The sequence below is a fragment of the Choloepus didactylus genome, chromosome 10 (assembly GCF_015220235.1).
Source record: "Choloepus didactylus isolate mChoDid1 chromosome 10, mChoDid1.pri, whole genome shotgun sequence".
Lineage (NCBI taxonomy): Eukaryota > Metazoa > Chordata > Mammalia > Pilosa > Megalonychidae > Choloepus > Choloepus didactylus.
This window is the reverse complement of record NC_051316.1, coordinates 111,157,374-111,179,213: the sequence shown is the minus strand read 5'-3', so window position 1 is coordinate 111,179,213 and position 21,840 is coordinate 111,157,374. Positions and strand designations below refer to the sequence as shown.

Genomic DNA, 21,840 nt, shown 5'->3' with positions numbered 1-21,840 from the left:
GCAGGTTTCCAGGGAGCTCGATTTCAGACTGCTGGCCTCCAGAACTGAGGGGCAGGACATTCATCGTTTAAAGCCACTGGTCTGGGGTACTTTGTCACAGCAGACCTAAGAAACCAAGACAGGTTTATAAAAATGTGAAGAAGAATCAAAACAGCTCAAAAGTATTTCTTCCTGCTATACTGTACATCCTGAATCTTGCAGACAAGTTTATTGCTCTTTAGAGAAAATAAGAAAACAGAAAAAAAAGGCAAACATATTTCCTATATTTCCTTGTTTGACAAAGATGTACAGATGAGAACATGACTCAGGGTAAAGAAAGCATCTTTTATAGGTTTATTGGTCCATTACTTTAAGTTAATTGAGGTAAAGAAACTTTTTTAAATTTACAAGCTAAGAGTTTATCAAGCAATACAAATCCTTTTTTTTTTAACCTCAAAGTATAGTACTAATCCCATAGTAAACAACTTTTTTATACATAGATATATGAAAAAAAGGTGGACAAGAACTTCGTGCCAGCATCAAAAATTCAATAAAAACAATTCTTTCTTTTTTACAGTCTCTGGGTTTCATAACAAAGAAAAAAGGTGACATTCTTTTAAAAGTTTGGTAGCTTCATGAAACAAAGACTTAGATCTGTAAATAAATCACTTTCTCATCGACAAACTCTCTCAAGCACTTTTTTTTTTTTTTCACAGTTTTTATTTTGGCTTAATGGCAGCATGGATAGAAAACAACACATTTACACAGAGGACTTTATTAATACCTTGGAATGTTCATTTTAAAATTTTTAAACATAAAGAATGATCTTTAAAAATAAGAAATACAGTCCATAATCTGGACTTAACCTAAGCAAAAGTTTTTTTTCTCTCTCTCTCTCTTCTTGGGCAGTTAAAATACAAGTTAGGAAGTTTGCTGGCAGTTTATTTCATGGGAATGTATCAGGTGTACATCACATCTCAGTGCATTCCCAACTCACAGAGCCCAGGGGAACAGGTGCACAGAAGTACGACAGATGGAGCATCTATTGGGTAAGACCACAACCTCAGGTGTGTCCAGGTGAATGGCGCTGACTGTGGAGCTGCTGGTTTGGTATTTGACAAAGGCTCAGCTGAGCTAACACAGGCATCGCTTCACCATATTGGTTCATATTTTTGTATGCAATCTACTTCCTTCTTTCCTCCTGTCCCTACGAAGGAAAAGAGATTCTCCCTCCATCTTTGTATCTTTTGCCACCTGAAGGACTGGTCTGAGGCTGTGAACGAGCCTGTCAGATGGGGGTGTTGACAGGTGTTAGCTGCTCTGACTCAGCCTACGCGGAGCCCAGAATCACCTTAAGAGAGGGTGGTGTAGCTGGGAGAGATGTGTATACCATCCTGCCCATCACTGGTTTTAGTAGTAAAAGCTCTGCTGAAATGGACAGAATTACGTGAGCCAACATAATGGGTTTTTTGTTTTTGGCATTTCAACCTGTGGAGAATTTCCATCTGAAACATGCTGCTCTTAAACCCCCACAGTATCTTAAAAAGCTGTTTTGTAGAATCGGGGTAAACCTTTAATACTGTCATAATCTATAGATTTCTTTGTATCTGTATGATTTTTCAGTCCTGATACCATATCGTCTAAAATCAAAAGTGTGCCAAAAAGCACTAAGTTAGTCTTTCATGCTTGAAAACAAAAAAGGTTTTATGGTCCCTGTGTTTCCTCACATTATCAAAAATATCATTTGGCAATAGCAATGCTTTGCTTTCTCCCCCAAAAGGTATCCCTAATTATGCACTTTACTTTCTTGCAAGTTTCTTTAGTAGGACTGAGGACTGGCAATGTTATGTCTTTAGTATTTAAGCTGAACAACTGATTATATTCTAAAACCCTTTCTACCCAGAATTTTAAAAATACTAGCTGAAGAATAAGGCATATTAGTTGGTGTTCACAATTTCTCAAAAAGTAGAATTTGGCTTTTAACAGTCTGTGACATTTTTTAAATTCTGGATTTGTTGGTTTTCAAGTGCTAAATACACAAAATGTTTATATGTGAGACAAATACCTTATTGATTTGTTAAAGTTCTTTTTTCAAAGCATTTATTTACAGGCTATCTATTGTAGTAAAAACCACCTGGACTACGTATTTTTCTGCCGCATAGAAAGGGTTAGGCAGTCATACCCAGAATGCATTTCAAACACATATGATTAAGAAAGAATACCCTGTAGCAAAGGCCCCCACCCCAACCTCTTTTCTCATGCAGATGGCCCTGCACAAGCTCTTATCTTGCAACACATGGAAACCAGACATCCTTAAAATGAAAAGGTGACAACCTATGGGGTGGGCTGATGAAAAGTCAGATTCCTTTATTCACTGAATTACAAAACCATGAGAAAGAGAACAACTCCAATCACCCAGCCCAGTCGTAAATTTGGCCCAGGGAATGACATTTTCCTCAAATTTACTGGTAAATGCCACCTGCCATCTGAGTAGAGAAAACATAACTGAGAGGGCATGTCTAATCTCTTGCCATCTTGAGGACTTCTGAAAATAAGAATGTAAACCCAAATTCCCAACATAATTTTGTCAGCGAGGGCGGCCAAGTCATTTTTACAACAGCCATATAATTAGATTCCCCAGATTCCCCAGCCCTTAAAGTAGGTGTCTGGGAAGACGGGGTTTGGGATTGGCGTGCCCCACCCTGACCAAGGGCATCTTCTGAGAGGAGGCACCCTTTAGGGAAACCAGCAACACCCTCTAGCTGGTCCCACCTCATCCCAAGCCCCAAAGAGCTCAGGCCCACCCCAAACCTTGGAGGTCACCCTTGACCTCATGCTCCCTCGTCCCTCACCAGCTCAGGACAGGATGCTCAATTCTGCAACCCAATGAACAGCAGTAGAATGGCGCCTGGAGCCAGGTGCCCACGATTTCAGTGCCATCAACAGTGAGACCCAGACACACAAGCTCTAGGTGTTTCTTGGGCTGGTCCCTTCCTGACCTAGATCTTTGGCCATCGGGCCCTCCCCTAAAGCAGAACTTCCTGTCGTTCCACCACAAAAGGCTGCCTCACAAGGGATGAGTGGCAGAAGCGCATTGATTTCATCTCCTGTGGAGTGGTGACTGAGAAACACAGACACCTTCAATTCGAGGAGATCTAGAACACACTCTGGGTGGGGCTAAAATTTGGCATGAAACAGACTTAAGTCTTATATTCACCATGATCCCCAGAGTTGTGCTGGTTTTTGCTATTTCAGCTCAAGAACAGCGACTAGGAGGCCAGTGGGAGCATGGTAAAAATAGCGAGCCAATGGCTTCCAAAATGCACTTTTCTAAGTTTACCAGGAAGCATGAATAATACCATATTAAAGGATAAAACCCAACCCAAATCCGGCTGTGTAGCACGTTCCCTCCTCATTTAGGAACAATGGTTCCTTGCATGGGCAGAGTAGCCTAGAACCTTCTTACAGATCTACTGTGTTAAGGAAGAATAGTGTCTTTCCTGCCTGCTACAAATCACAACCACCGCTCTCAAACATTATTTGCATTTCTAAAGACTGCTTAATCTGGATTTTTAACCTGGGCGAATGCAACCTTTGCCTTCTCCAGGCTGGAGGCAGAAAGTGACCACAGACAACTTTCCATTCCATTCCCTTGCAATGTGATACACTCAAGCACAAAACCTGTCTGAGCCCATCTACCTGAGGTAAGGCGTGCCCTCAAGCAAAAATCTCCTGGAAAACAGATATGAGAGAGGAGTGGGGGACGTCAGGACTGCAACTTAGTGGAGCCAAGAAGGATGGGGTGAGGCCATCTTTGGCTGGGAATCACCTTTTTGCTGAACAAGATAGAGAGGCAGATGCTCGGGATGGCTGACTGTCAGGGGCCTGAGAGGCTGTGGGGCTGGACAGCCTCCCTGTCTACTGTCCCCTGCCTCCCAGGTCAGCTGCCACACCTCGTCAGGTGCCAGTCTGAAGAAAGGGGCAGGGTCCCTTCTCTGGCAAGACCATTTCTCCAAAGAAGTTGGTAGAGTACCCTAGTTTTCCCAACTCTTCTGTCAAGGGCATGCCTGGAGGACAGGAATTTGTCTTGTTTCAGTCCTTTCTAGTGTCTTAAAGCCCAGAAACATAACACAGGGACCAAACGAGGGTGAGACAGGATCCCAGGTGCCTGGATTTCTTCAGTTGCTCTTCTGTCCCCTGCCTCAAATAATGAGGTAAAGGACCGTGCACCCCACTTCCTTCCCCACATCTGCTTCCTAAGGAACCTGATAACTTTTTGGAAGGGCTGCCTTCTCTTCCAACTAGTCATTACATAGGAATGTTCCTGGGCTTTGGCAACTGGTAGGTAGTCTAGTTCTAGTTTTGCTATAACTCTTGTCACAGCTCTTTCCATGCATTCACTATACGGGGCAACATTTGTGGAGCACACATTCCGCAAGACAAGGCTTCATACGTACATTCCCAAAGATGGGCCCCTGCTGCTGGGCCGGCCTGGTGTCTTCTGCCAAAGATCAGCAGATGAGATATCGAGTCTATGGACTGCCCATCAGGTCAGACCCAAGCGCCCGCTCCATGCTGGGCTTAGAGGTAGAACCTGAAATGGGGATGGATGGACTGCTCTTACCCGTCCCCTTCACTGGACCATTTCTAATTGTACCAAACTGAGAGTTCACATCAAAGGATTTTGGGATGGCACAAAAGGGGGCCTACAGTAAGGCAAGTATCATGAGACATAAAAATTATCATGCAAATTGTGACTTTTTCAAACATGATGAAGCAGAACCAAACTGTTTGGTGCCATCCAACTGCTGTCCCAACAGCAGCTGACACAACCAGGTCAACTCTGCAGTTAGAGGTGGAATGAAAGAACTTCAGCAGGCTGCATGTTAACCAGAGTGGACACATTAGCTTGTGTATGAAGCTTTAGCGTAGCCGTTTCATTGAAGAAAACAAAACAAAACAAAACAAAAAAAAACCTACCACTTATTTGAGGCTCAGATTTATCACTTCATAGGGATGAAATATTCTTTCTTAGATGAAAGACTACAAACATGACATAGATAAATTCATTTCAGGAGGGGAAAAAAAGGGAGTTGAAAGATAGAACATTTTTACCTATTTGTTTTATTTTGATTTTGAAAAATAAACCTTGTAATAGTTTGAAATGAAAACTTTAGATGCAGTCAGAAGTCCCCAGGAATTTGGCTACAAATTGAGGAGATCTGGGGATTTCAGCTTGACTGGAAGCAGTTTGTCGTCAAACTGGTCCTCGTCCAGAGACTGACTTTTCTTCCTGACCAGGGACTATGAGGGGTTAAAGCACTTCATGTATAACATTCACATTTAGTTTACAAATTCTTAAACAATATGACATCCCAGCCTCTCATCAAAAAGTTGCCCAAACACTCAGAGGACATGGCAAGAACTATTTAACTAGGTATTTTTGGTGTGGTAAAGGCAAATTCCATGAAGCAGACACTGGAAGTGGGGCTTTGGACCCCGCTGAGCTCACAAAAGGGAATGACTCTGACTTCAAGACAACAGATATTCCCGCACGGTCTAATCCCTACTCTGATGACATTTACCAAGCAAAAGAAAAACATTTAAGAACATCCCAGAGAAAAATGCACCTTTTTTTTTTCATTTTACACAAACACAGTTTCCAATCTATTGCATTCTAGTGTCAGAAGAAAGTTCAGGGTGCAATCCCCTTAGCTTCCTGACGCGTCGATGTACGGATAAGGACGCTGGCTCACTCGCTCAAGGGTGAATGCACAGAGACACGGGGCAGATTGACAGGGCCTGACGCGAACCAGAAAACAACAAACAGGCGTCGCTCGTCACAGGCAGGCAGCAGTCCGCACCTGCAGCCGCAGGCCACTGAGACGAGTCGGGGCCCACAGAGGACAATCACAGAGCCACCGTGTACCCACAGGAGGTAGCAGCTGCCTTCCCTTCATGCCTCTCTCCTTGAGAACCAGGCCCTAGATTCTCTCCTTCAACAGGCAACTCAGCTGTCCTCAGAGGGGAAACTGGAAGGAGATGTCAGAGTGCCGGCTGAGGGCTGTCTTCACCCTCAGTTTCAAATCTTAGTGTTCCTTTAACAGGCATACACGGAGGGACGCTTCTGCTGAGAGATGATCACAGGCAGCCTCACAGACTCCACCAGGGAATAAATACTCACTGAAAACAACTGTGGGATGAAGGAAGGGGGGAGGGCAAGAAACACACAAAGGAGAGATGTTCTGTGGTCGTCTTCCCAGCGCTGTCCCTCTCTGGCACTGCAGGGGCAGTTCAGTGTGGGATGCCACACCCTGTGTCAGAAAAAGTCTGTCCCAAGAAGGAACTTATTTGGCCTCTTGTTTCTCCTGTAGCAATGGAATAATCGACTCCCACGCCATGAGGCACTGAAATGACAACACACACAGAGTATCAGCATCAAGTGTTGGATGTTGGGGTCAGCTTCTTAATTCTGATCTGTGATCTCACTGCCAGTCCTGCTGGGTCACCTCTGTCTAAGAACGCCTACATGAATCGTCCATAAGATAAACAGGCAGGTAACAGGTATCTGTTTGGAAAGCACTGCCCCTATCTCGACGCAAGACAGCAGTGTCTCTACAAGGCTTAAACGTGTTCATGCTGGTCCGTAAAACTCACATCCCGTGAGTGGAGATGTAGCCACTGGAAGAAATTCCCCTCAAAGAGCAGAAAAGGGACCAGGCCTCAAGGAGGCCCTCGTAGATCCTCAGCCTGAATGGTGACCAGGAGCCAGGCGAGGGTGGTGCGGCCCAAGGGTGTAAATCATAGCTGGACGGAGCCAGCCAGCTGGCTCAGAGGGTGGGAAACCTACTCCTCCTCAGCCTCAGGTGCACTTGTTTCAGCCACCCCTGGATCTCCCAGGTGGGAGAATGGAGGCAGGCAGGGAGGCACCCAATAGTTCTCGAGTTTTTCAATGTCCCATACACTGTCAGCTATTTTACATTCATTATCACTAGTCTTTAACAATTCTACGAAGTGCAATCATCATTATTTATTGCACATATATTTCAAAGATGTGGAAAATGAGCCCCAGAGAGGTTAGACAACTTGTCCAATCATAGCTGGTGAGTGTCAGGGCCTGTGATTCCCAAACTGAGGTTTCTTCATGACACCCATCTCCCTACATCAGGGTCCCTGGGAGGGGCCGAGAGCCTGAGACCCCAGCTTTCTCCTCCCAGAGCACCTGGCTTTGTGGAAAGGGTCCTCCCTTTGAGCACCTGCATGAAAGCAAGGACAGGAGGGCCACAGTAGGTCTTCCTCAGGAGAGAGCCAGGGGCAGGAGGACTTTGTCTGAGTCACCTGGGAGGAGTCTGGAGGAGGTGAGAGCAGACGCCTCCTTACTTGGGTCAAGCCAAAAAAGGGGAGTGGTGAAATCACTCCCTGCTTTGTCTGAGGCTGGAGAAGAGCCCTGTTCTGCATAATTTTTTTAAGCAAAAGAGAATCTATTGTGTCACATTAAAAAAAAAAAAAAAATTGGCAGGGTGGGGGGTAGTCTGTGTGTTTGATTAACACCATCAGGTTTCCATCTCTCAGGCAGGTTCTTCTCATGTGGCTGTTCCAGGCTTAGCCCCTTCCCAGGGCTCCCTCTATCTGAGAGCCAGTGTGAGCAACTGAATTCTACTTTTAAATGCAGGCACAGAGTATTGGAAAAATCCTAAAGCAAGGATACTGGGCAGGTTCATAGCAGGTGCTTGGGTTATGGACATCAAGGGGCTTGTCTTCAGCAAGGGACCCAGCGTGGGGTCCTGTGGCACTCTAAGTCCTGCTCTCTCCTTATGCTGTCATCTCAGATCTGGAAGGTTCTTTCTATGTCCCCAGTGAGGAACCGAAGCCAATCCAGCTTTCCTTTTGGTCCTCAATTGTGCCAAGTTCTTTCCTCACATATGTTGTTCTCTTTGCCTGGAAAATGCGTTCCCCAAGTTGTTGCCCCCAAGGCTCAGATTAAAAGTTATTTTCTCAGATTGGCCTTTTCTGCCCACTCCCCCTGCTTCCTCTGCCCCTAATCTGAATTAAGTCCCTGTTCTTTTCCTTTAGGGCCCTCATCTCACTCTGAAGCTGTGGGATTCTTTGATCAATGCAAACCCTACACTAGACTGAAGGTTCCATACAAGCGGGAGTCTTGCTACTTTGTTTATCAGTGTATACCCAGGACCCTGCACACGGCAAGTACACAAAAAGTGTTTGTTGAATGAACATAGAAGCCAAGGCTAGACCCTAAAACTAGACCCTGTTTGTGGTACAGCAGAAAGACTGAAATGTAGACATAAGATCTGAGTTCCAGTCCTAGGACCAGTGACTTGGAGCAACTGGGGTGGATGCTGATGGAGACGTCTGACCTCGTCGGCTTTGGAGCAGTGGGAAGGCCCCGACCAGCGGAGGGAGGTGAGGGGATTGGGGGAAGGAACACTTACTGAGTGCCCACCATGGGCCAGACATGCCCTAGGTACTTACACATGCACTATTTCATCATATTTCACACTTACTCCATTGGAGAAGGATTGCTCCCACTTCACAGATAGGAAACAGAGGCTCAGAGAGGCTCAGTCAGTAGAGGAGCAAGGTCCTGACTTCACACCTTTATGCAGGCAGGACTGTCCATGGGGCCCCCATCCCCCTTGCTGACAGCGTTGGGAGGGGGAACTGTTCAGACCTGTGGACCCAGTGACCCGAGTCCTGGCCCTAGCTTAGCCACTCACAGGCTATGTGACCTTGGGCAGAGCTTTAACATCTTGCTGAGCCTCCATTTCTTTGGCTTTAAACTGAGAATCATAAAACCCTCTTAAGAGTGATACGATGAGGGTAAAATTTAATGAGATGACATATGCAAAGCATCCTGTCCAGTACCAGCCCAGACACACAGCAGGAGCTCCATAAAAACTGTACTGGAGGAGCTTCCAAAACAGAGAAAGAGGGAGGGAGTGGCAGAACCTACCTGTCTCCCAAATGCAGTGAGCAGCCTGGCAGAAGCTGTCCAAATCAACTGTTTGGGGGATCTGGAGACCAGGGGAGTTCAGTACAACATCCAGGGAAATGCAAGATGAATAGACTGAGAAACTGTGGTCAGAGATTGTGAGTAATTCTGTCGGTGGCTCCTGGTGCCCATCCCCCACCCTTGAGGGAAGCAGTGGCAGGGGAAGCTGCAGATGGGACCCCACAGGAATCCTCCGCCCAAGGACAGAGGGGGACACAGCCCAGTACTGAGCCAGATATTGGCCAGTGAAGTTAGAATCCAGGTTCCTTCAGTTTCAGCCCCACCTGGTCAGAAGCTGGGCACCACTGTTTTGACCAAGTCAGAGGCAGAACTGGCAAAGAACCATAACAGCCTGTCTTTGCAGGGCTGAGGGGACTAGGTAGCCGAAGAGCTCCATCTGTTGGGCAGGCCAGAAACTGCAGTCTGATGACACAGAAGGGGAGAAAAAGGGGCTTTCTAGAGTCTTTCCTGACCCTATCCCAGGGCCCTCTTGGTCTGGTCTACACCCCCTGCAAGGTTACCTGGCCCTGTTTGGGCTGAGAAATACTGATGAACCAAATGTCAAAGAAATATCGTAACACAAGCCCAATCAACAACAAAATCTAGATGAGAGAGAAACTGAACATCAGAATAAACCCATCAAGATAATCAGATGCCCAGCTATCACCCCAAATCACAAGGCATACTAAAATGCAGGAAGATATGGCCCAGTCAAAGAAACTAAAAAGTTGGAAGAGATACAAAATTGGGAACAACTAATCAAAGATGTTCAAACAAATCTCCTAAATCAATTCAAGGAGATGGCAAAAGAGATAAAGGATATTAAAAAGACACTCGGGGGGGGGGGGGCAAAAAGAAGAATTTGAAAGTATACAAAAAAAAAATAACAGATCTTATTGAAATGAAAGACACAGTAGATGAAATTGAAAATAACTAGAGACACACAACAGATCTGAAGAGGCAAAAGAAAGGATCAGCGAGCTATTAGAGCATCCGAATTCAAACAGATGGAGAAAAGAATGGCAAAACTTGAGCAGGGTTCTCAAAGAAATGATAGACAATCAAAGCACACAAATATACATATCATGGGTGTCCCAAAAGAACAGAAGGGAAAAGAGCCAGGAAGAATATTCAAAGAAATAATGGCTGAAAATTTCGTAACCCTTATAAAAGACAAATAAGCAAATCAAAGAAGCCGAATGTACTCCAAACAGAAGAAATCTGAATAGACCCACTTCAAAACATATACTAATCAGACTATCAAAAGCCAAAGAAAAGGAGAGAATTCAGGAAGCAGCAAGAGAAAAGCGATTCACCACATACAAGGGAAGCCAAATAAGACAAAGTGTTTATTTCTCAGCAGACACTATGGAGACGAGAAGGCAGTGGTACAATATATTTGTAAGAGAGTAAAAGAGAAAAATTGCCAGCCAAGAATTCTTTATCCGGAAAAGCTGTCCTTCAAAAATGAGGAGAGTTTAAAATTTTCACCAATAAACAGAAGCTGACAGAGTGCGTTAACAAGAGACCTGCCCTATGAGAACTACTAAAGGTAGTCCTGCTGGATGAAAAGAAAAGATAGAGGAGAGGCTTGGAGGAGAGTATAGAAATGAAGATTATCAGGAAGAGTAATTAAAAGAATGAAAAGAGAGAAAAAAATAGATACAACAAATAAAAGACAAAGGATAAAATGAAGCAAATATGGCCTTTACAGTAATAACATTGAATGTTAATGGATTAAACTCTCCAATCAAAAGACATAGAGTGGCAGAATGGATAAAAAACTATGACACATCAATATTCTGTCTACAAGAGATTCACCTTAGATTCAAAGACACAAATAGGTTGAAAGTGCAAGGATAGAAAAAGGTATTCCACACAGGCAGTAATCAAAAAAAGCTGGGGTAGCTACACTAATATCCAACAAAATAGCAGTAACCAAAAAAAAGCTGGGGTAGCTACACTAATATCCAACAAAATAGACTTTAGATGCAAAACATTAATAATAAAATACGATATGGGAAAATGCACCTATTGCAAACTATGGACTATAGTTAACAGTAAAATTTTAATATTGTTTCATCAATAGTAACAAATATACACCAATGCTAGGGGTCAACAATATGGGGGGAATAAGAGGTATGTGATGTTTTGGGTTTTTTTTTTTTTTGAGTAATAAAAATGTTCCAAAATTGGGATTGTGGTGATGAATGCACAATTATGCAATGATACTGTGAGCCACTGATCATATACTTTGGATGGACTGTATGGTGTCTGAATATATCTCAATAAAACTGCAAAAAAAAAAAAAAAACCCATACTGGTCAACAGATGAGGAGATAAACAAGATGTGGTGTATCCACATGATAGAATATTATTCAGCCATGAAAAGGAATGAAGTTTTGATACATTCTACAACATCGATGAACCTTCAAATATGCTAATGCAATAAGCCAGGCACAAAAGGACAAGTATTGAATTATTCCACTTATATGAAATAACTAGAATAAGAAAATTTATATAGACAGAAAGTAGGTTAGAGGTTATCAGTAGTGGGGGGGAGAGGGCATGGAGAGTTACTGCATAATAGGTACAGAATTTCTACGTGGAGTGATCAGAAAGTTTTGGTAATGGATGATGGTAATGGTAGAACAGCATTGTAAATGTAATTAATGCCACTGAACTGCACACTTAAAAATGGTTAAAATGGCTAAAACAAAACAAAAAACCTGGTCAGAGAAAAGATCATGCCACCTTTCTCTTTCCCTTCTGAAATAGTCCTTCTCTGCAACCTGGTAAGTAAGGGCTATTCCATGACTATTTCCTTAACCCTTCTTCAAATGTACTGGGGAAGATGTTGCAGACACACTGCCTCTGGACAGCATCCAGAGCCACTGGAGCCTTCAAAACGGATGGATTCTTCTAGTTTGGTTTGAGGACTTGTTCCTAGAGATGGGGTGGGAACAGCTGAGTCAACCCTTGTCCAGCAGGCCATATTTCTGACAACTTGATTTTGAATCTACAATTTACTGCTGAATTGCGATGGGTCCATTCTTCATCTATAACTATTTAAGAAATATCAGGATTAATTAACAGATATGATCCAGGGTTGGGTATACTAGGAGCAAATTTCTATTGAGTAGCCGAGGATGGATATGTCACCTGTGTGTGTGTGTGTGTGTAAGTGTGGAAATGTGTGTGTGCATGTCTGTATATATGTGTAAGTGTGTGTGTTTTGAGGTCCACAGATCACAGGTATCCATGAATATAACTGTTTTTAATGGAATTGCTTTCCTTTGTAATCCTACATACCTTTATTTTAGATATTTAACAATAGCATTCTGGTAAGGATCTCTAGCCTCCGCCAGACAACCACAGGAGTCCACGGCACAGTGAAAGTTAAGAGCCCAGGTACGCAGAACCCAAGATGGCTAAGGGGAACCCCAAAGCCTCCACTAAATAGCATGTCACTGTGCGGGAGGTCCGAGTGCCTCTGGGAAAGAGCTAGCCGCCAGGACCAAAGAGCGTGGAAGATGAAACCTGCTGCTCCATCAGCAACATATAGAAGGGGGATGCATGTGAGCACCCACAGGGTGGGAGCCCCTGCCTCCAAACTCAGCGCTGCATCTGGCACAGCTGGGCTGCAGGGTGAGGGGAGCTAAGACAGAACACACAGAAGGCAGGAAGACAACTTCCAGGCAGACCCCCGCGCGGGGCTCCGGCTATTGGAAGTGCTTCCTTCACGAGAGGGCCGCAGGCTTGCTGGGCACATGCGTTACCTTCTCGTAATACTGGATGTTCTTGTCCGCCATTCCCATGAGCAGCTGGCGGAAGTCCTGCCGCTTGTTGCTCTGCCACCTCTCCATGTCGGCCTTCAGGTCAGCGTTGAAGCACTCCATCCGGTCCTGGCATTTCTCAACGTCCGCTGGCACCTGGAGAGGGAGGGGGCAGATGTGGGCGCAGGGAAGGAGGCAGGCCTGGGGGCTCTGCATGTATCACTGGGAGAGGGACGGCCCTATGCAGGTGCCCCAACAACTTCAAAGCACTTAGCTTCTGCAAGAAAAAAAAAAAGATTCTGACTTTTTCCTTCTACTGCCATGACTGAAATCACTTTTGCCTTTCCCCGCTGATTCACCTATTACTACTATTGCCACCTCAGGGCAAACAAATGAAAACAAGAGTGGCCTAGCTCTGCCCCTCAACCCCCAGCCTCCCCCTCCCCCAATGCCCAGGGAATCCGCCACAGGGAACAGCCAGAGAGCTGCAGCCTCTGGACCTGCCTCACCTCCCTGTAGGCACAATCCAATCCCCTTCTCCAACCCCCCCCTGCCCCCGCCCTGCTCCTCTTAGCATCTCGATGAGATCAAAGTTCCTGGTGGCAACTTCCTGATTGCTTAACAAAACTGCTGCAAGGAGGAAAAACAAAGTTCAGACAAGAGAACCTCAGCAAGGCACAGTGGAAAGAAGGAAACTGGTGTCTCTGATTTAAAGGATTTGTTAATTATCCGGGAGATTCCTGGGCTCTGTTCTGGGGCTGGGGGACTCAGGACTGGATGGCCCACAGATTTTAAAGGTCAAGACCACAGCTCTGGATTTTTTGATGGCTTGAGCCTCAATTTTGGCAGTATTTAACTTAAGATTTTCACAACCCGCAGGGCACTGAGGAGGAAAAGTGCTTAGGCCTCAACAGGCACATCTGGTCTGAAGGAGCTTCCGGTCTGGTGGGGAAGGAAACCCAGCCCACCCAGACAGGGAGGCAAGAAGCCTCCCGCGCTTTCGCTTTACTGAGGCCCTACGACAGGTGCGCGGAGCAGGTGCTGGAGAGTGTGTCCAACTCGGGTGAAGGAAAGAGCACTGAGGCGACTCTTTGAAGACGAAAGGAGTGGGACCTGTGCCGGAGGGGCGGCGGCACTCCAGAGCCACAGCACATGCAGGTGGCAGAGGCCAGGGAACGGCGGAGCCACCTGGGAAAAGCTCCCGAGGCCACAGGGCGCACAGACCATGGAGAGGCCTCGGCTGGCGACAGGTGGGGTCGGCGCGTGGAGGGTCAAGGGACTGGAAATCTTCCCGAAACCAGGTTCTCCGGGGCCCGTTTAACCCACACCCCCTCTTAGAAAACGTAAGAAACACGCTTCCTCCAGCTGGAGGAGACAGCTCTAGAGTTAGGCTTTTGGAGTTTCAATGCCACGTCTACCACTTACTGCATTTCTGACACTGGGCCTCTCTATGCTTCTTTTTCTGCAAAATACAGATAATAACACTATTCACTTTCGGAGATCTTTATATGGTTAAATGAGATAATACACAAAGCACTTGGCACCTGGCCTAGAGTAAGGCACTTAGCAAAGGTCATTTTGTATTGGGATCACTGTCAGAAGTTATTGCTACACATAAGATAATCTATCATTTGCATAGACCCTCAAGTCAAGAATATTTTATTGGGCTTTACTCCCTGTATAAAAAAGGGTTTCTTTTTCATTTTCTAAATATAAAATATTATAATATGATTCATTAAGTCCGTTCTTTCCAACTTCAAGCCACCCTCTGCCCACCCTATCCCATCCGGAGATTTCGCCATACATCCGAGATGAGTCAATACCAAACCATATTGTCACAAGACTGCCCTGGGCTCCCTGGGTGGGGCGATAACACCAGAAGAGAGAGGGTGAGTTAGACCAACAGATTTGGCAACCAGGTGCACATGGGAACTGAGAAACAGGGAGTCAGAGGAGAGCCTGGAGCTTCCAGTCTGGGTGACTCGGAAGGTAGTGATGCTAACATGGGGCTAAGGATAAAGGACAGTCTACTGACACCAGTCTGGGCTGGAGCCAGATACAGGGGATAGCTGTGGCCAAGGGAAGGGGGAGACCCCTCCACAAGAGGGAGCCAAGGGAGGGGCTGCAGGTCGACTTCATGGAAAAGCCTACAATTACAGGGTTAATAAATGAGTCAGCGAAGGTCACTAAGTAAGAAGCATAAAAGTAGGAAGTGAGTCAGCAAGAGCAGAGCCAGAGAGGCCCAAGGATGGAAAGGCTTAGGAGAGGGGAAGGCAGCTTAAGAAGAAGAGAGCAAAAGGAATTGTGGTGAGCTGTCTGTAGCAACCAGCTGGGGAAGCTGCCCAACTTTAGGAAGAAGAGTCTGCTAGCAGCAGAGCCAAGCCGACATTCTTCTTACTTCTGTTTCTTTTTGGAGGGTGTCTTTGTAACAATCAATTCATTGTCCCGTAACATCCAGCATTCCCACTTATCTCGATGTTTTAATTTTTGTGACTTATGCTATCTTGTTTTGAAGGATATTGAGATGGTAATACCCAATGCTAACGGTTGGGTGTTGCTTATCAGAAGACACCAAGAAAACAAAATGATCAGATCAGACCTCAAAAGACAAAAACTTCTATTTCGAGGACAAAAGTGCATTGTTCACATTGGTTTCTCCCATTCCTAGAGATAACTTCCACTACAGGACATGGGTTGTTGGAGTGGTGGAAAAAAGGGTAATGTGAGAAGGGATTGTACACTTTTGTGTGTTGGCAGAGAAGGGGAAGGGGAAATATCCTAAATCCACTGACTATTCATCTAAAAAGTTATTATCAAGCTCTTTCCATGCCCCAGCATTTCTGGGCCCTAGAATATAAATCTCTATCTAAGTTTTCTTCTTGGAGCTGGGCTGGAGAGGTCACATCACCTGCCTCCATGATGACAGTGGGAATTAACATGGTGCCCAATGACTACGTAAGCCAGGTATGATTGATCCCAAGACTGGAGGAGAGGGAGGTTATGACTGCCGTGGGACAGATTCTAGGACCAACGACAAGCATTTCAAGATGTGGTCTTCTTGGCCAAATGCCGTGAGTGAGCAGATGGGACAGAGCTTCCTAACTGGGGTGTGTAGATGGCAGTGATATGATCCCCTCTCTGACCCCCAACCCCAGCCCTCTGGGAGCCAGAGTCCCCGGACCCATCACCTCCAGTTTCAAGCAACTTTGTCTATTTATCCCAGTGTGCCATGCAAATATTTCTAGTTTCTAAGTGATCCATGAGGAAAAAAAAAAAAAGTTGAGAAAACACAGGGCAAAGATTGAGAAGAGGCCACTGAACTTGACAAATAGGAACTCGCTGGTGCCCCAAAGAATACTTTTTTTCAAAGAGATTACAAGAAACTAAACTTCAGACACTGCCAGGTGAGGAAGGAGAAGTGAGTGTGCAAGACAAGTCAAGTGCAGAGACATCGGGAGCAGGGAGCTGTGAGCGTACCTGCACGACAACTCAAAGGAGCCAGGGGGTCCGGAACCGAAGACCCAGATTCCCACCCCCGGTCCCTCTAGCGTTCAGCTATCATGGTAACAAAAACCAGAAGCCTCCACCTCAATGGAGCAAAGACTGCAGGGAGCCCACATAGGAGGGGCAAAGCTTGCCAACTTTAGGGCCAGACACATCTGGGGTCCAACCCCAGCTCCACTGGCACATTAAGTTGGAGCATTTCCCTGAGCCTCAGTTCCTCATCTGTGAAATGGGAACCACCATGCTGATTGAAGACTGTTGTAGGAATTAAGTAAGATAGAGGAGATGGGGCCCCACCTCCTCTGGCTGAGTGGGATGTCTGATTCGTTAGTCTGACTTTCTAACCCAACCTGAGATCACGGCTGTTGTTGAAGAACTGGAAAACATACGGTAGGTCTCTCCACACATGCTAAGAGTCTGGAAATGACAGATGCTCTTGTCTGGCTCACAGATCAGTGGAAGCTCCATATTAACAAGTCTCCCCCTCTATAGTTCTTGCTGTGGCCATGATCTCCCCATTCCAGAATGTTAGCTATTCTGGTGGTCCTAAGAGCTTTTAAAGTTCCATAGCTGCCAAGAGGTTGGCCCAGGTGATCCAAATTTCTAGGTCCCCTCCCCATTTCCGCCCAATCTGAGAAGCAACAGTTCAGGACACCTGTTTTCTGCACCGTCTCATCTCCACATGGCCCACCTGCTCACCTCCACACTGACCCCACCCATTTCAAACTGCTTCCTCCCCAGGCACTGGACCCAGCACAAGGCCACCTGTGGGTCAGGGCCTAACACAGCACCTGTCGAAGATAATCACAAGATTTTTATAAAGCATTCTCTTGACATCCCTTCTTTGTCATTTTTGGAACTACATGAATATATTAGCACTGAAAAGAGTCAAATACACACTAGAGTAAAATGCGGACGTTTCCTTCTAGGTTTACCATCATTGTTCACACTTGGGTACATATCCTTCCAGTCCATTTTTAAATGCAATTCCTCAGCCCCTCCTTGTTTCCAGAAGGAAAGAGTGACAGTTTTGATATCTTCCGGAGGGGTCTAAGGAAGGTCAAATTCCAAGACTAACATAATCCGGGATCTTTGCAGATCCAGCAGAAGGCAGCCAGCCTGCTATGAAGCGCCTGTGGTTTCTCTAATCTCAAAATTAAAATGAGGAGGATGCTATTTTTATGCAATATCTAGAATAAGCAAACACCTAAGAGACAGAAAGGAAATCACAGGTTTCTAGGGGCTGGAGGTGGGTACTGAGTTTCTGTCTGGGATGATGAAAAAGTTTTCGCAATGGATGGTGGTGATGGTAGCACATTATAAATGTAAATTAATTAATCTCTGAATTGTATAGTTAAAATAGTTAAGCAGAACATATTATATGTTTCTATTTTATGTTAAAATGAGAAACGCCAGTGCACAATCCAAAACTCCATTTGCCTGAGATTAAACTACCTCAGAGTCTGCTCAGTCTTTTTTCCAACCCTAAAAACAAAGCCAAACTTTAAATTCATTGTCCGTCCGGTCTAGAGGGCTTGCCACCCAGGCCCCAGAACACGCCGAGAAGTCACAGCCATGGGCTCCCAGCCCAGCAGCAGGAGCTGGGGACTCACTCCTTGAACTGCCCCAGATGCCGCCCACTCCGCCCCCTGTCTGAAATTCTCACTGAGGGTTAGGGAGACCCATAAAGCCACTTCCTTCTTCTGGTCACAGATAAGTGACCAGATTTTGATACCACTCCACAGCTTCACACAAATCACCCTTCCCTCCGTCTTCAGAACAACTTTCAAGAAGTCGCCTCAAAACAAGGTAAGCCCCAGACTCCCTCAGATCTTCTGCCAACACGCTCACCAGCCCAGGCCCCGGCCCCTCCCCACCTCACGGTAGGAATCCTCTCCTTCCCCGCATCCCTGCGATGGACCTGTGAACATCCTTGCGTCCACTGAAAGTTATAAACAGTAGGACTGGTTGAGCGCTCACGGCCCCCAACTTACTTAAGAAGTCCTGGGGTAGAATCAGCCCTAACCCACTTCTGATACCCTGGCTTTGATCTCAACAGCAACTCTGGAAGGTAGGGCTCAAAACCACATAAAACTGAACACATCAAAACCTTAAGTTACTCATTTCCTAGATGTTGATCTACTGTGTCAGCAGGTCGATAGGTCTTCAGGGGAGGATGGGCATGGGGCTGGGGTGGGAAAGCAGGGGAAGCTCAGTGACACACGGAAACATTAAAAAAATGAAAAAGATTTTTTAAAAATAAAGTGTCAAACCCAGAAAACAAAGTTCTCAGCATTTCCATGAGAGACAACTAGAGCTAGCATGGAAACGGGGCCCCAATAGATGGAGCATCTGTTACGTCCAACCCTATGCTGAGCTTCACGTCTTTACAGCAATCACACGTATGCAGAACCTGAGACCCACAAAGGCCCAACCTTGTCCAAGCTGGGGGCAGAGCTGGGATATGAACCCAGAGATATGGGATTCTAAATCCTGTGTGCTTCCTACCAAACCAGGAAGACATGGACAGGTCATCAACTGAGTCCTCCTCTGCCCACCAGGAACGGCTGCCCCTGACTCAAAACTGGCACACAAATGCTGCTAACCCCATTGGTAGATCACACATACCAGCACACCTCCATCAGGAGAGCTCTGGTTTTGTTTGGATTTGTCATTAAATATCAGAATTGTAAGCAAGTAGCAAAATTAACTTTGGCATGGCTCAACATTCCACCGGTAAAAGGGAAGATGAATATCTACCCACAGTGTGCTACGGAATGCAGATGATTAGCACCTGCTCGTTATTCCCATCAGCTGTGAAGAATTGTTTCCTTTCTGGTATGACCTCCTTTGTCCCCAAGAATGAGTCACCTGGGTGAGTGGTGCTCCAGGGAAGGGAGGGGGAAGCAGCAGCAGGAAGATTTTGGTAACCACTGGGAGGAGAGGGGGAGCCACGCACATCAGTGAAAAGCACAGAGCACTGGCCAAGGAGCCTCAGCAGCCCGGCTGGTGGCATGTGGGAGCCAAAGACAGCGGTTCCCTCTACTCAAGATCACGGCGGCTGGTGGGACCTTCAGGAAGCCACAAAGCCAAGGCACAGCCGGGTTTACTGCAGCCTGTGATTCAGAACCTTCAGCTCCTGACTTTGGAAAGGAATCATCCTTCACAGGGTTGAACAAATATTAAATGACCAAAACCAGCCTCTGAGAAAGCTGGTATCCAGTGCTGAGCTGACCCTCAGCTCCCAAACCAGACCAGCGGCATAATGTGCTGATTTTCCTGCCCTCCCTGGCCAGGAAAAGTGACTTCCGTATTTATAGTTTGGGGCTAAGCGGTTGGAAGGGAAATTTCAAAATATATATAATGAGTATTCCATGTCACTCCTTTCGAGAATACTGAGACACAGGCTCAGCAGACAGCACTGCGTTCCAGAACACTGTAGGGACAGCGAGGAAATCAGGTGACAGGCTCGGCAGTGGGAAGATACAGGGCAGCCATGTGCACTGCTGCTTTCCTGTCATGGCCTCTGTGACACAGCGCGCAGAAGGCCAAGAAGAAAGAAGGGGAGGAGGCCCAGCTCTTGGCCACGTCTCAGCTGCATACACACAGGGCCAGGCCAAGCGTCCCAGTCGTCAGCATCTGATTTTTCATATGGTGTTCACAGCCTTCATTCTCTTCTGTCACTATGGGTGACACCTGACTCGCTGTGACAAACTCGTACTGTATTCCTGCTGCGTACAGCAAAGGTGGACACTTGGCGTCAGCGGGGCTAGGCCATTTATTGAGCTGCTCTGGGCCCTCTTTCCTGGCCCATGAAATGGAGAAAGAACAATGCCTTCTCTCTGCACCTCTCCTGACTCCTGCAAGAGCAATTACTATTAAAGCACCCCATAAAGCAGGTGTGCCACTACTGAGCTTCAGGTTTCAAATTCCAAAGCTGGCTCCTTCCCAGCTATGCCCGGTCACAGCAGCCACAGCAAGAACCAAGACAGAGAGGGGAAAAGACAGAAACAGTCCTGATGTCAAACGATTTCCCTGAAACATGGGCCCCTGCTATGTACTTTTTTTTAAACACTCCCTTTTTATTTTTATTTTTTGAGCAAATACTGCTTCCAATGACACACCACAAAAGGAGCAGCGTAACCTAACGAAGATGGGAGCTGGGCAAGGTTCTACAGTCCGCAGCAGGGTATGGCACTGGCTCTGTCACTTGCCGGTGGGGTGACCCTGGGCCTTGGCTCGCTGTCCTCCCACATGGGAGTAATAATGGCACCTAAACCACTCAGCACGTGGAAAAAATTCAATAGTATATGTAACGTGTGCAGCACATTGAAAACGCTTGCACACTGGCTGGTGTTTCTCTTATTTTTCATCCTGGCAGGGGGGAAGAGAAAGGTGACAAATGGAGTGACCAAAACAACAGATGCATCTTTAGCACTGTGATCCTCTGCCCAGGCCCAGCACGCTGGGGGCAGGAAGCATCCTAGTTGAGGGGGGCCAGAGCTTCCCAAACTCATGCAGCAAAAGACCGGCTGTGGTTGGCTTTTTGCCCCCTGTTCAACCAAGTGGTGGTACTGCTGTACATGCAGCTTGATCCACACGCAATTCACCGTACCAGTTCAACAAGATGAGACCATGATCCTTGTGCCAGGTTGGATATATTATGCCCTCCAAAATGCCAGTATCTTTGATGCAATTTGATGGGGCAGATGTATTAGTGTTTATTTGGTTGGAATCTTTGTTTCCATAGAGATATGACTCAATCAATTGGGCAAGACTTTGATTGGATAATTTCCATGGAGGTGGTACCCCGCCCATTTGGGGTGGGTCTGAATTAAATCACTGGAGCCATATAAACAAGCTGACAGACAGAGGGAACTGAGAGAAACTGAGAGCGACATTTTGAAGAGCAGCTGCAGCTGAGACAGGACAAAATGCCCCAAGAGCAACACTTTGTAGAATGCCATTTTGAAACACAACCTGGGAGCAAGCAGATGCCCGCCACGTCTCACAGAGGTTTTCTGGATGCCGCTGGCCAACCTCCAGTGAAGGTACCCGATTGTTGACCTTGGACACTTTATGGCCTTCAGACTGTAACTTTGTAAGCAAATAAACCCCTTTATAAAAGCCAATCCATTTCTGGTGTTTTGCAAAAGGGCAGCATTAGCAAACCAGAACAATCCTGCAACCAGCTCAGACTGCTATAAAAGTTCCCAAGTGCTTACTCTCTGTTTCTGCACTTTTCCCAACATGGATCAGTGACAGATTGGGCACTGACCACAAACCACACTTTCAGAGCACTGATGTAGATGGTTCTTTCCCTCTCTCCACAATGCCATTTTACAGAGAGAGGGACTGTCAGTGAGCCAGCAGCTTAAAAAAAAAAACAAAAAACATAAAAAAATAAAAAAATCCAAGGAAACAGCAGGCAACCTAACCCCAAGTACACAATAGGAATTCTCAGATAAAAAGACATAAAAGGGAGCTCAAAGAGGGAAGTAACAGCATGAACGCAGCCCCGCTGGCGTGGACCACCCTAGTTGTATGGATCTGGGGACAAGGATTCATGCA

The 21,840-nt window shown here is 46.1% G+C and overlaps 1 protein-coding gene across 2 annotated transcripts in view; it reads right to left on the bottom strand.

Annotated features, from left to right (window-relative positions):
• Positions 1-310: 310 nt before the first annotated feature.
• SNX30 (sorting nexin family member 30) overlaps positions 311-21,840 on the bottom strand; it is a 145,329-nt gene continuing 123,799 nt past the window's right edge. For both annotated transcript variants that reach the window (XM_037797929.1, XM_037797928.1), the window contains 2 exons: positions 12,769-12,921; positions 311-6,386 (listed from right to left, as the gene is read on the bottom strand). In XM_037797929.1, the coding sequence (XP_037653857.1) occupies positions 6,327-6,386; positions 12,769-12,921 (213 nt within the window). In that variant the 3' untranslated portion in view covers positions 311-6,326. The remainder of the gene's footprint in view (positions 6,387-12,768; positions 12,922-21,840) is intronic.